Here is a 13,805-nt window from a genome sequence, read left to right on the forward strand (position 1 = left end):
CACATGTTCATAGAAACTCACCCGACACAAATTCGACTTTACAGAAACTGATCACATGTCAAAGGATATTTAAGAACAACAATATGGGTCGTTTATTTTGAAAGTGCTTTAAGTCAATTTTATGTTCTGATACAAAGCTTGTTTTTCTGGTAAAGATTACAAAAGATGCTACATTATATATTCTGACATGGTTAAGGGCTCAAAGACACAAACAAAATTTAAAAAACTTAACAATATTTTTGAAACAAATCAAACACAAACCTTAACATATTTCAAAATGGACTTAAACCACTTTCAAAATGAACGACTCATATTACTCCATATGTTGTCATTAAATTGATTGAGATATTTTTCTTGAATATAAGATACCGTTTACAACAACCAAACGAAAAAAAAATAATTGTCCATATTTATAAATTTCATAAATAAATTTATTTTACTCTTTTCTCAGCTTTCGTTATATTTTTATTATTATTATCCTAATACTACTAAACACTTGGCTATCAATAGGCATACTTTATATATTGATAATCATTCTCGTATATCTTATAGATTTGGTTTTAATTACTTGCTATCTAATAATAATCTTCAGATGGTTCGGTGCCAAAGTAACGGTCACCAAAATTACCAATGCCAGGTATGACATAGAATTTATCGTTGATTTCTGGATCTAAGGCTGATGTGATAATTTTCACCTTTGGAAAGGCATATGCAATACTGTGTACGCCTATTTCGGCCATTAGCAACGAGGCAAGCATTATGTTTTCTTCCTTGACATCGTGATCAAGTAGTACTCTTATGGCCATCATAGCAGCTGCACCAGTGGCAACTGTGGCGTCCATCAATATAACCTTGTATTCGCGTATGTCCTTTGGCAGACGTAAGTAGTATAGTTCTGGTTCCTCCGTTTCCTTATTGGTTTGAATGAGAATCTTTCCAATGCGTATATCTTTGCACACATCGCAAATGGCCTGTTCCATTGTCTCACCAGCTCTCAAAATAGACACGCCACATATTTTATTTGTTGCCATACGCTTGCCTTCGTATAAGACTGATTGGGGAGTTTCAACAACTGTGTTCTCGAATGGAAAGAGACTCAAAGCGTACTCTATGACCAATCGTATAAGGCGCTTCGAGTAAAATATGAATTCATCTCTGGAAGTATTCTTGTTGCGTATGAATGTGTGAAGACCTTTGACTTGTGGTGTGGCAGGCAGCAGATGCAAGGAGCTTGGCATTGGTTGATCGTTGTATGAGTTGGCCAAGGCCTCGCGTAATTTGAAACCACGCAATTGGAGTTGTGTATGGACATGTTGCACTATGAGCTGTATGGCCACTTTATTGTCACCTCCGCGAGGTACAATAATGTCAGCATGAGCCATGGTCGGAGCAATGTAATTGGCATATGATGGTTTCACCATGTTCAAATACTGCTTAAGCACACCGCTCAAGTCACGTCCACGTTGTGAAATATCTCTCCTGAGACGCCTGGCCAGGCGTATATCTGCATCAGTATCCACAAAAATCTTCATATCCATCAATTTTAAAATCTCGGGACTGTGGAATACGAGGATGCCTTCGAATATAATAACATTTGCTCCGTACATTGTTTTGGTATTGGCTTCGCGCGAGTGTGTAACAAAATTGTACACTGGCACCTCTACCTTCCTACCCTCCTTCAGTTTTTTCATTACTTCCAATAACAGGTCCATGTCGAAAGCATCTGGATGATCAAAGTTGTATTCATTGAGAAGAGCTTGTTCGTGTTGTTTCTCGTTCAGCACCTTATAGAAACAATCCATCGACAATAAGGTTACCCAAGGAACGTCTAGAGATTCGATAATTTTCTGAGCAACCGTCGTCTTGCCGGATGCACTGCCACCACAAATACCTATTACAAAGGGTTCCACTGCACTACCGGCACAATTGTACCAGGGTGGACGGCCAGCCGTGTAAATAGTACGATTGTTCGAGCGAATTACGCATTCTGATGGATTCGCCGTGGTCACCTGATTATTCATAGATGTAGTACGTTGACGCCTGCGAGGCGGCCCAGGGCGGGCAGGTGACTCCAAACATTGTGGAGTTCTTGCTGGTACAGTGGTCGGTGATGCTGGACATCCGAAAAATTCCGTAATTCCGCAGTTGGGATCAATATACAGCTGTTCGGTTAAATCGCCACGGTCATCGCTGTCAGAACTGGCTGACGAGGATGGATTATAAAATTTGATCTGCCTTGACTGTGTTGAGGAATTGACCACCGAAGACATTTTCAATGTGCAATGCGTGCAATTAATGCAATAATTTCAGATTTGTAGATTTGTAACTCCTCGGTCCGCGTGGCGTGCTTTCGAATGAAAAAGTTAAGTACAGTGCCGCTTCTAAAGTTTTGACGGCGTTGTGGAATTGGACGAAATTGCGTCAAAACGTAACTGATAAAAGCCAGAATCAAAACAAACAACGATTAGTAAGTATTAGTGTCTCTTAGATCGAAAATCGGGCCGAATAGGGGAATCAAAACAAATCGACCGATTAGGCTTGCTCAACACAATATCAGCTGCTGTGTTATCGATGTTATCGATGATGTGCGAAAACAGGGTTCACAGGGTTTTTCACAATACAGAAATAGTAATTTTAAAATGGTAAATTTTATTAAATAAATAATTAATGCAATAATTTAAATAACTTAATAATTGAACACGCGACGAAACATTTATTTAGGGATACGTAAGTCGACTGCCGACTAATCGATTAATCGAATTCTTGCATCAAAGTCGTCTTTTGACCATTGAGTACGCTATGCTCTGTGTATGTTCCGGTACTGCAAGAATCTATTTTTTTACTATGATAACATATGTTCCTTTATATTATTGACAAAAATACTTGCATTCTGTATCGATTTAAATTTCATTTAAATTCTGTTACGAAGGTGTGAAGCACACGATCAGAAAAGTATTCACTAAAAAGAAATTACACTGCCCTGCTAATCACTTTAAAGTGACAACACCATTTTCAATATGCCACCCTGTGTTTTCGATTTTTGGAATAAGTTGGCAACGTTAATCGAATTTAACGAATAGATCACAAAGCAGAATTATAAAAACAAAAAATAACAATAAAAGAAAATTGACAAAAACAATGAATAGGGATGCCAAGTCTTCAAAAAAAATTGACGAGCTAATAAATATTTCAAATATCTATGACGGAGATATCAAGATTTACAATAATTATGATAAATTTATACAACTACGAATGGCATTACAAATCAAACTCCGACAATTTTAACTATCATTAAAAGCGTTGCAGTTCCTAATACAGTCATTATTTGAAATCAAATATTTTGATAAAACTCTACAACCTGGCAACTCTAGAGGCAGTTGCACGTGTTTATCAAATCGCTCATTTCGAATGAAGTTTTTGAACAGTTCAGTTGTATTTCGGAGCTATTTGGAAAAAAATTCTGCATTCAAAGTTTAAATTTTGTGGTTTTTGTAATTTTTCATTTTGAGAAAACTTTTGGACATTAACAACAACCATGGGAACTATGAAAACCTTCGATATCGACATGTTTCCATCCGACCTGGAATTCTCTGTCTTTACTGGTGATGAAATAAAGCGGCTGAGTGTTGTTAAGGTCATAACTGGGCTTACGTTCGATCCACTGGGTCATCCATTGCCAGGAGGGTTGTATGACAGTTTGATGGGTACCTTTGGTAAACGCATGGAACCATGTGGCACCTGTTTGGATATACAAAAATGTCCCGGTCATATGGGCCACATTGAACTCAATGCCCTGGTGTATAATCCTTTCTTTGTGAAGTTTGTCCAGAAGATATGCAATGTTTCCTGCATGAACTGCAATAAGTTGCAAATCAAGGGTATGTATAAATATAACTATTTCAATTTCGATGTGCTTAATGTTTTTTTTTTTTTTTTTTTTTTTGTTTCCCTACAGATCACACCATGGAAATGCTTTCTTTGCAATTGCGACTAATCGAAGCAGGTTATGTTGTAGAAGCCCAAGAACTGGAACTGTATAAATCTGAAATTGTCTATAATAGCGAGGAGACTCGTGTAAAAACGGAATATGGTGACTATGTCCATCCTCGAGTAGCTGAAATGTATCAACTTTTGGGAAAAGGTCATAGCAATCAGGTGAACATCACCAAAACCTCTCGGGCAGTACGTGCAGCTATCATAAATGCAGCATTGCAGCGGCCCATGTCTAAAAAATGTCTGCATTGCCATCAGAACCTGAAGACTGTACGTTATATGCACCACAAACTGGTGTATTACATTAGCATTGCCGAAATGAAAAGCAAGTATGTATTTGGAAATTGATTAGAATTCGGATATGGTTTCTAATATTTCTTTCTCTTTAGATTCAGCGACAAAGAAGGTTTATCGGGTCAACATAAAGTAATTTTGGCAGATGAGTGCAGAAAATTCTTGCGTCAAGTTTATGAAAATCACCCTGAAATGTTGCGATTATTTTTCCCGGTTCTACAATTGGTTAGCAAAACGAAGGATAACGATTTCTGTCCAGTGGATATATTTTTTATGGATACCATACCGGTAACCCCACCCAAAGCACGTCCTTCGAATATTTTACACGATCAAATTGTTGAACATCCTCAAACTGGTCTTTACCGCAACATTCTTGAAAACAATTCGGTAATACGTGTTATCATGAAACATATTAGAGGAGATTCTGCTGATATGTCTGAAGAAGCACAGGTTGGTTGCTTTACATTTTCAAAAAGTATTTTAAATATAATGGCGTTTTTCTGATTACAGAATGTTTTTGTTGGCGCCAAAGGTTCTAATGCCTACGAAAAGCTTTACAATGCCTGGCAAGCCTTGCAGACATCGGTCAATGTACTACTCGATGTTAGCATGTCACGTGAAGCACAGAATTCAGTCGGTTTGAAACAGGTGTTGGAAAAGAAGGAGGGTTTAATCCGAAAACACATGATGGGTAAACGTGTAAATTATGCTGCACGTACTGTCATTACCCCCGACCCAAACATTAATGTTGAGGAAATCGGGATACCCGATATATTTGCTCGAAAATTATCCTATCCAGTTCCCGTGACCCCATGGAATGTTGCCGAATTACGTAAAATGGTTATGAATGGCCCTGACGTTCATCCCGGGTATGTTCTTATATTACAGTAACTGTATATGGATCCAAAATTAATAATTTTCCATCTTTAGAGCTAATTATATTCAAGATGAAAGAGGCTATACCACAGTTATACCAGCCAATAATGCAGCAAAACGTGAAAGTATGGCAAAACTTTTATTCAACTATCCCGAAAAGGGCATAAAGATTGTTCATCGTCATGTTCTAAACGGTGATATACTGTTGTTGAATCGTCAGCCGTCACTACATAGACCATCAATTATGGCCCATAAAGCTCGTATATTACAAGGTGAAAAAACATTCCGCTTACATTACTCAAATTGTAAAGCCTACAATGCTGATTTTGACGGTGATGAAATGAATGCTCATTTGCCACAAAGTGAAGTTGCCAGGTCTGAGGCCTATAACTTGGGTATGTATTCAAATGGAATCGATTACATTATGAAATAATTACTATATTTATTTTGTTTCCAGTTAATGTTGCCAGCAATTATTTGGTACCTAAAGATGGTACCCCGTTGGGTGGTCTTATTCAGGATCACGTTATTTCTGGTGTAAAACTTTCGATTCGGGGTAGATTTTTCAATCGTGAAGACTACCAACAGCTGGTGTATCAGGGATTGTCGCACATCAAGACCAACATACAACTTCTGCCACCGACCATTATAAAGCCAATCAAACTGTGGTCTGGAAAACAGGTACAAGATTTGGATTATTATTTCTATCTATTTGATTTGATTTATATTACAAAAAGTATAATCAGTTGATAATAATATTCCCCCTATTATCCATTTGTAGGTTCTTTCAACGATTATTATAAATTTGATACCTGAAGGATTTCCGGCAATTACGTTAAATTCTGTGGCAAAAATTGCATCAAAGGTGTGAATGATGTGAGACCATGCATGAGACAAAAAGATAAATGTATGTTTTTTAATTCTAGCACTGGAATGTTAATAAAAATCGTTTGGCTTTGGGTGGTGGTGATCAATTAGGCGAAAATGAAATGTCCGAAAGTCAAGTAATTATTCGCAATGGTGAACTTCTAGCTGGTGTTTTGGATAAACAACAATATGGTGCCACCACATATGGTCTCATCCATTGCATGTATGAGGTAGGTTATAAATAAATATCCTGCTGCAAAATATTTCCTTTTCTCATATTTGATATTCATTCCTAAGCTTTATGGTGGTAATACTTCGACTTGTTTACTGACTGCCTTCACCAAAGTATTTACGTTTTTCCTACAACGTGAAGGTTTTACATTGGGCGTTAGAGATATTTTGGTAACAGCCGAAGCGGATGCCGAGCGTCGTAAAATTATTCAAGAAAGTCGTGAAATTGGCAATGCTGCCTTGGCATCAGCTCTGGACCTGGAAGAAGTTCCCTCACTGGATGTACTTTCTGAGAAAATGGAAGAAGCCTATATAAAAGATCCAAAATTCCGTGTAATCTTGGATCGTAAATACAAGGCCATGTTGGATAACTACACCAATGATATTAACAAGTAAGCTAGCACTATTCCCAAATAATTGCTATGTTTTAAAAACACAAACTGTTTATTTTACAGAACCTGTTTGCCAAATGGTTTAATTACCAAATTCCCCGATAATAATTTGCAATTGATGGTATTGTCTGGTGCCAAGGGTTCCATGGTCAACACAATGCAAATCTCATGTTTATTGGGTCAAATTGAATTGGAAGGCAAACGTCCACCACTTATGATTTCGGGCAAATCTTTACCCAGCTTCACTGCCTTTGAAACATCGCCAAAATCTGGTGGTTACATTGATGGACGTTTCTTAACCGGCATTCAACCTCAAGATTTCTTTTTCCATTGTATGGCTGGTCGTGAAGTAAGTTTGATGATCCCATTATAACTGATAACTTGTGTAGAATGTAATTTATTTTGTCTTATAGGGTCTTATTGATACTGCTGTGAAAACCTCACGTTCCGGCTATCTGCAACGTTGTCTAATTAAACATTTGGAAGGTTTATCAGTGAACTATGATTTAACGGTTCGTGATAGTGACAATTGTGTGGTACAATATCTTTATGGCGAAGACGGTTTGGATATTTTGAAATCGAAATTCTTCAATACCAAATTCTGCACAGAATTCCTTACGGAAAATTCTGCTGTAGTAGTGCGACCACAAGAACTGGCCACCATCAAGGTAGAAGAGGAGGTCAACAAAGTCCAACGCCACAATAAGAAAATCCGTTCATGGCTAAAGAAACATAATAGCGGATCACAGATCGACAGAAGACATATTTCCGCATTTACACATTTCTCGGCCGAACTTCGCAATGAAATTGAAGTAAACAAACCCAACAAATTGAATTCCAAAACTGGCAGAAGGCGGATAGATGAAGCCATAATTAAACTGTGGCGAAAGGCCGATGATGAGAGCAAGGCTCAGTATGAAAAGAAATATCCTCGTTGTCCGGATCCAACAAATTCTGTCTATCGTCAGGACTCCACCTACAGCTCGGTTTCGGAAAAAGTCGAACAAATCATTGCTGACTATGTGGCAAAACATCCCGAGCGAAAGGCTGCCGTCACTGATGTTATGTATGTAAAGAATGCCAAAGCTTTAGCTGCACCTGGCGAACCTGTCGGTCTACTGGCTGCACAGTCAATTGGTGAACCTTCTACTCAGATGACACTCAACACTTTTCACTTTGCTGGTCGTGGTGAAATGAACGTTACATTGGGTATTCCACGTCTGCGTGAAATTCTCATGATGGCCTCGGCGAACATTAAAACACCCTCAATGGACATACCTATTAAACCCAATCAGGAAAAGAATGCCGAAAAATTACGCCTGACCTTAAACAGAGTGACCTTGGCTGATGTTTTGCAGTGTAAGACATATTTTTCTACTACTTCTAGAATTATTTGTTAATTTGTTATTCCTTTTTGTCTCTCTCTATCTTGATGTAGATGTAAATGTTAAGACACAATTGGTTCACAAACCCCAAAGGGCACAAAAGTTTGAGTTGACCTTCCAATTCCTGCCACGAGAGGCCTACAGCGATGATTTCTGTGTAAAACCCAAACAAATCATCAAATACTTGAGCAAAAAATATTTTTCACTTTTGTTCCGAGCTATTATAAAATCAAATACCACCAAATCTGCAGTGTAAGTTGTTGGCGGTATATTAACAAAAAATTTCTAAACCTCATACATATAAAAATACATTATTACAGTATTGAAGTTGGTGAAACACAAAAGGAAGATACATCTAATGATGATAAATTAGATGCTGGAGAAGCTGTGAATCAAAAACAAAAGGACTCGGCAAACAATGATAATGACTCGTCTGATGATGAGCAAGGAGAAGTTGACAATGACGCGACCGGAGTTAAACTGAAATCTCGTAAAATGGACGAAAACGAATACGATGATCCTGATGAGGCGGAGGAAATAAATGATGGTATATTCCCCCATTCTCTAAATCTATTTTGCCAATTATTTTAAAACCTTGCTTATATTTTTCTAGCCAACGTTGATGATGGCGATAATGATGACGAAGATGATACATTAGATAACTCTGCTGCCAAAACTAATGAAAACGCCGAAGATGACGAGGAGGACGAAAAGCCTGGAAAGTCTGATAATATCACTGAAAAGGTTATGCTGAACTCCATGGTTGAGAATTATGTGTATGACAAGAAACATTATCTGTGGGCCAAATTAACATTCAATGTGAGTGAAACCCCCGCTTCATTAAAGCAAAAATTTTAATGCATTTCTTTCATTGCAGTTGGATATGAAATACAAGCAACCGAATATTTCATCCATCATCAAGGATTTGGCAGAAAAATCAGTTGTACACCAAGTGGACAATATCAAACGTGCCATCATATACAAGGGCAACAACGATGAACCTACCCTCAAGACCGATGGTATCAACATTGTGGAGATGTTCAAACACAACACCATCCTCGATCTGAATCGTTTCTATTCAAACGATATACACGCCATTGCACGTACATATGGTATTGAAGCTGCCGCCCGTGTCATTGTTCAAGAAGTAACGAACGTGTTCAAAGTATATGGTATTACTGTCGATCGTCGTCACTTGTCGTTAATCGCCGACTATATGACTTTCGATGGTACATTCCAACCGTTATCCCGCAAAGGCATGGAACACTCAGCATCACCTCTGCAACAAATGTCATTTGAATCGTGTTTGCAATTCTTAAAGAATGCCGCTGGTATGGGTTGTGCAGATGAATTAAATTCACCTTCAAGTCGTTTAATGGTTGGTCTTCCAGTACGGAATGGTACAGGTGCCTTTGAATTACTGACTAAAATATGTTGAAAAAAATAATCAAATGAAATAAAAAGGAAAATAAATTTCATACAAAAACTACTGTTCATTTTATTATGTCCGAAGGTATAAAAAATAAATGTTCGCTATTGTTGGTCAATTTGAGTCCTCTGAACTGTCTGAGTAGGCAGATAAAAGAGACAAACCGCTACCACCTGTTGCGGATTTCGCAGTGCTATTTTCTTCTCTTTGGCTAGTTGCTGAACTGCTGCTATCTGGTTGGGTAGACGTTTGAGAAGTTTTCTCAATTTGGGCTTGGTTTTCCGGATTGTTAGATGATTTTGGTTTTAGTACTACCAACGGTTGTTTCCGTTTTACAATGTTACTTAATCCAGCTTTACTGGATGTCGATGTACTACTCCCTGCAGGTTTTTTAAATGTAATTGTCAATTCACTAGTTTTTTGGACTTTGGAGGGTATGGCATCGTCGTCTTTAACCTCCTCAATTATTTCCTCAGCTACGATTTTCTTTTTTGTGAGATCGGTGTTTTTATTTTTAAAATTAATGGACCTAGAGATATGGAGAAAATGAGTTAGGTATTCCCGCTTAAACAAATATCATTTAATTCTTACTTTATGTATTCTTCATCCTCTCGTTCCTGCCGCTCTAGCCGTTCCCTTTCTGTCTCCTTAGTGTTGTATTGTTGCAGCATTGTTTCATAGTCCACCGTCTCCTGTCTACGATTCAAATCCCGCAACTCTTCCAAGGATTCCAACATCTCAATTTCATTTCGGGACTGTTGTGTGCGATTTTCCAGCAGTTTCATAGGATTGTTAGCTTCTTCTTCTCGTAACTCTTCCTCTTCACGGCGAGCTTGCTCCTCGGCCATCTTTAAAGCCATAAAGTTTCTGGTCGCTCCAGCTTCTATCTCATAGTCGGTATTTTTCGGATCTGTTTTGAAGGAAATTTCCTGCAGACATCGGGTGCACTTGATGTAGAATCGGTAAATTCGAATCCCCAGATATGTTTCGTGTTCCACATCTTCTTTGCGGGCATTGAACTTCTTTCCCTTGTAAATGTATTCACCGCATGTCTTACAACGCATATTAAATGGAGCCATCAATCGAACAGTGTATTGCCTATTTTTGGACAATTTCATGCGCGGAATTTTCGATGGATCGAAATCCGGGGGATAGTATTTCTGCAATGGTAATGATGGGTTAGTGGAAATTAAAAAAAAGGAATTATTTTGGACTTACATTTAAAACTTTACGTTCGGACATGTTGCTACAGTTCTGGTAGTTTCAAAATTTAAATAGATTTTCCAAAAAATCGGATGGAGAATAACTACTAGAAATAATGTATATGGGTCAAGTGAACGTCGACCATGCCATTTGGATTTCAGAGCCGACCTACTAAATTAAAAACCGCTCCAAATAATACGAATTGGGGAGGCAGGCGAGAATGGACGATAAACAACAATGCCAAAACAAAATGGCTACATAGGCAATGTGTTTACGAATGTGTGTGAAGTATAACGGCATTAGAGAGACATTAAAATCAGCTGATAGGACCAGGTTTATACAATTGCTTATTTGCATGCAATTTTGAAATTCAAGTCGCCAGTGCTATAAAATTTAAAGGAAAACAATTAAATAAATGATCAAACGTAAAAGTTCTGTTTGATGTGTAAAAATTACGTGAAATTAGGACGGGCCAAACTTTTTCTACCATCCACCATAAGATGAAAATTCAATTCAAAATACAAATCAAAAAAATTGATGGGGACATTGCAACTGCCGTACTGCTACTGCCGATGAACCCATATGTGATTGAAGAGTGTGTAGACGACTTTTCAATCAAAATTACAAAAACATGTTTTTTTCCTTCACAAAATTTTATTTTCGAATTAAAATTGATTTTACTTTATTTCATCACAATTATTTGTTTTTTTACCCCAAAATTTGTTTCTGACAAATTTGAAAATTACTGAAATTCATCTGATTGAAAGGGGTTCATTTTCAAACATAAATAAAGGTTTGGTCGTAAGTCACTCGAATTCGTTCGTTTGGAATTTTACAAAAACAGGCTGTAAAACTATTTTGATTTTCGTACTGCATGAAATTCTCACACAAACATTCTCAAACTGGCACACAATTACTAATACTACTTCAAATGCTGTCATGCATGCTCTATGGTGTGTGGGCCCCTTTAATTTATTGAAAATATCCCAGCAAGCATTTTCTATCCAAAAAATATCCAAAAAGTTACTACCAGGAGATGAAAACACTCGTAGACGATATCGTATTTTTAACAAATAAGTTATACCGTTTGGGAAGAAATGAACCACGCACTCGTTACTTTAAAAAGTATCTTCTTCGTCAAAATTTGAAGTTAATAAAATGACACTGTTTTGTTACCTTAAATATTATCGCCTTAGTTACTTTCATATTTCACTAAGAAGATACGTTTAAGATGTAATAATAGTTAAATTTTCAACAAATTTATTGATTTACAGTCTTGTTTTTTTTTTGTATTCTATCCCGAGCGTGTAAAATATGTTGTAGACAAACTTTGTTTAAGTCCAACAACGACGTCTGGGAAAATTTTAGATGGCACATATCTGTAAAAATTAATGTTTATAAATTTCAAATTAACACAAAAGTTAGCTGACTTGCCTCTTATTATACTATATGTAGTAAATAGCTGAAAACTGGGTTTTTGTTAGATCCACGTCATGTCATTTCAATTGCTATTTAATCACTTATAACAGCTTTAATTGCTTATTTAACAAATGATTACATTTCTTTCCCCCCAACACGATTTGTTAATATTTTCTGTAATAAATTTGAATCTGAACGGTGGCAGAAAGTCCTGATTTATATTAGGCGAGTTTACTTGCGTCAATTTTTATCGTTCTCTTTTGAACTTGCATATATGCAAAGGAAATGACAATTGAAACCCACTGGGTTAACGAAATCCGGTTAAATGTAAACTTACTATAAGGCTGTTAGGTAACGTTCATGGTATAATCAAGGTGTATTTAATAAGGTGTAAGTGACAATCATATGGTTTCAAACTTTTTTCTTTATTGTTTGTAAAGTAAATTGTCAAAAATATTTCTAATATTACATTTCGAATTCAAAAATGGTATTTAAATTTATAATAAAAATTCAAAATAGAAATTCAAGAAAACTACATTCATAGAGGGGGGCGAAAAGGAAACGTAGGCTCAGTTATAACCCCGTTCGCCGATTGGTCCACATATTTTATGTTATGTGTGGAAATCTCTCCAGAAATCTCGGCTACTCATAAAATCGTGGAAATTATGTTAGCCTATATTGGAATCGGCCCCTTGGTGCTTGTCACAATTCTCGACGAAGGTTAAATACGCCTATGGAAAGATTTTATACGGTCAACACAATTTCCATGATTTAGTCTTTGGCCGGGGATTTATATCCTTCAATTTTCTTTAAGAATGCAAGATTTGAAGCCACTCCATAGAAAAAATAGATTGTAATCCACAATATAAAAAACATCACGAGGAGCTATGGGCTAATTAGGTCTTAAACTTTATTTTTCAGTGACCTAAAACCGCCAATAACCCAAGAATACACAAATTCATGAATTATTCCTCAAAGAATAGATCTTGACAAAAATAAATTAATAATTGTTTTTGTTTATTTTTGTCAAAAACTTATTGTCAGCATGACAATTTAATTTCTATAACAACAATGTTGTTTTTGTAAAATATTTGTTGTTGTATCTGATGCATACACCTTATTAAATACACCTTGGGTATAATAAAAGAAGGTAACAGCAAGTGTTGTTGTACAAAAAACGATACAACAACCACATGGAAATTTGTTTTTGTAAGTTCTACTAGTGTCAACTCATTTGACAGAAAAATGTAAACAAATAAACAAATTATTTTTATTTTGAAAATGAAATATTTTCGAATCCTCAAAATAAAAATTGAAAAACATGAATGAAAATCTATCAAATTTATATTTCTATGGCTTCCACATCTTTCCTATAATTGAGCCATTGTCATATATATGTGTAACACATATGAAAATGCTGGGAATAGCGAGTTATTCCTTGAATAAAGATTTGCTTCCTCAAACTTTCCCAGCAGGCAGATTGAGTAAATTGAATACAGGAGCACATTTAATAAAGAACAATTTCAAATTGTATGCGTTCCCAATTTTCCTGTTGGGTGATTTTTAAAAACATAATTTGTCAAATTCATATTGACACTAGTATTACGTTGGAATCAAATCAGCTGGGATTTGCTGTTACCTTTTATAATTGTACCATGGGTAACGTTGTTACTTCCAAATGCTTGCAGGGATGCCAATCGACATACATAAAATTTT

At 36.5% G+C, this 13,805-nt stretch overlaps 3 protein-coding genes across 3 annotated transcripts; 1 reads left to right on the forward strand and 2 right to left on the reverse strand.

The window, feature by feature from the left end:
• Nucleotides 1-449: 449 nt before the first annotated feature.
• On the reverse strand, nt 450-2,301 carry LOC133332454 (uridine-cytidine kinase-like 1). Its single transcript, XM_061540856.1, has one exon. The coding sequence runs from the start codon at nt 2,268-2,270 to the stop codon at nt 576-578; it is 1,695 nt and encodes a 564-aa protein (XP_061396840.1). The 5' UTR covers nt 2,271-2,301; the 3' UTR covers nt 450-575.
• A 1,234-nt stretch (nt 2,302-3,535) lies between these two features.
• On the forward strand, nt 3,536-9,482 carry LOC133332453 (DNA-directed RNA polymerase I subunit RPA1). The gene is made up of 15 exons (XM_061540855.1): nt 3,536-3,878; nt 3,956-4,322; nt 4,383-4,737; nt 4,798-5,156; nt 5,218-5,558; nt 5,621-5,844; nt 5,945-6,028; nt 6,090-6,260; nt 6,328-6,653; nt 6,717-7,002; nt 7,067-8,012; nt 8,092-8,290; nt 8,359-8,585; nt 8,652-8,857; nt 8,916-9,482. The coding sequence occupies exons 1-15, from the start codon at nt 3,536-3,538 to the stop codon at nt 9,474-9,476; spliced, it is 4,995 nt and encodes a 1,664-aa protein (XP_061396839.1). The 3' UTR covers nt 9,477-9,482.
• Nucleotides 9,483-9,581: 99 nt separating this feature from the next.
• On the reverse strand, nt 9,582-10,709 carry LOC133332461 (splicing factor YJU2). Its single transcript, XM_061540863.1, has 3 exons — nt 10,686-10,709; nt 10,059-10,627; nt 9,582-9,996 (listed from the first exon to the last, which is right to left on the reverse strand). The coding sequence occupies exons 1-3, from the start codon at nt 10,707-10,709 to the stop codon at nt 9,582-9,584; spliced, it is 1,008 nt and encodes a 335-aa protein (XP_061396847.1).
• Nucleotides 10,710-13,805: the final 3,096 nt, after the last annotated feature.

The sequence above is a fragment of the Musca vetustissima genome, unplaced genomic scaffold (genome assembly GCF_032173495.1).
Source record: "Musca vetustissima isolate MV318-11 ecotype Yass unplaced genomic scaffold, APGP_CSIRO_Mvet_v1 utg9226, whole genome shotgun sequence".
Lineage (NCBI taxonomy): Eukaryota > Metazoa > Arthropoda > Insecta > Diptera > Muscidae > Musca > Musca vetustissima.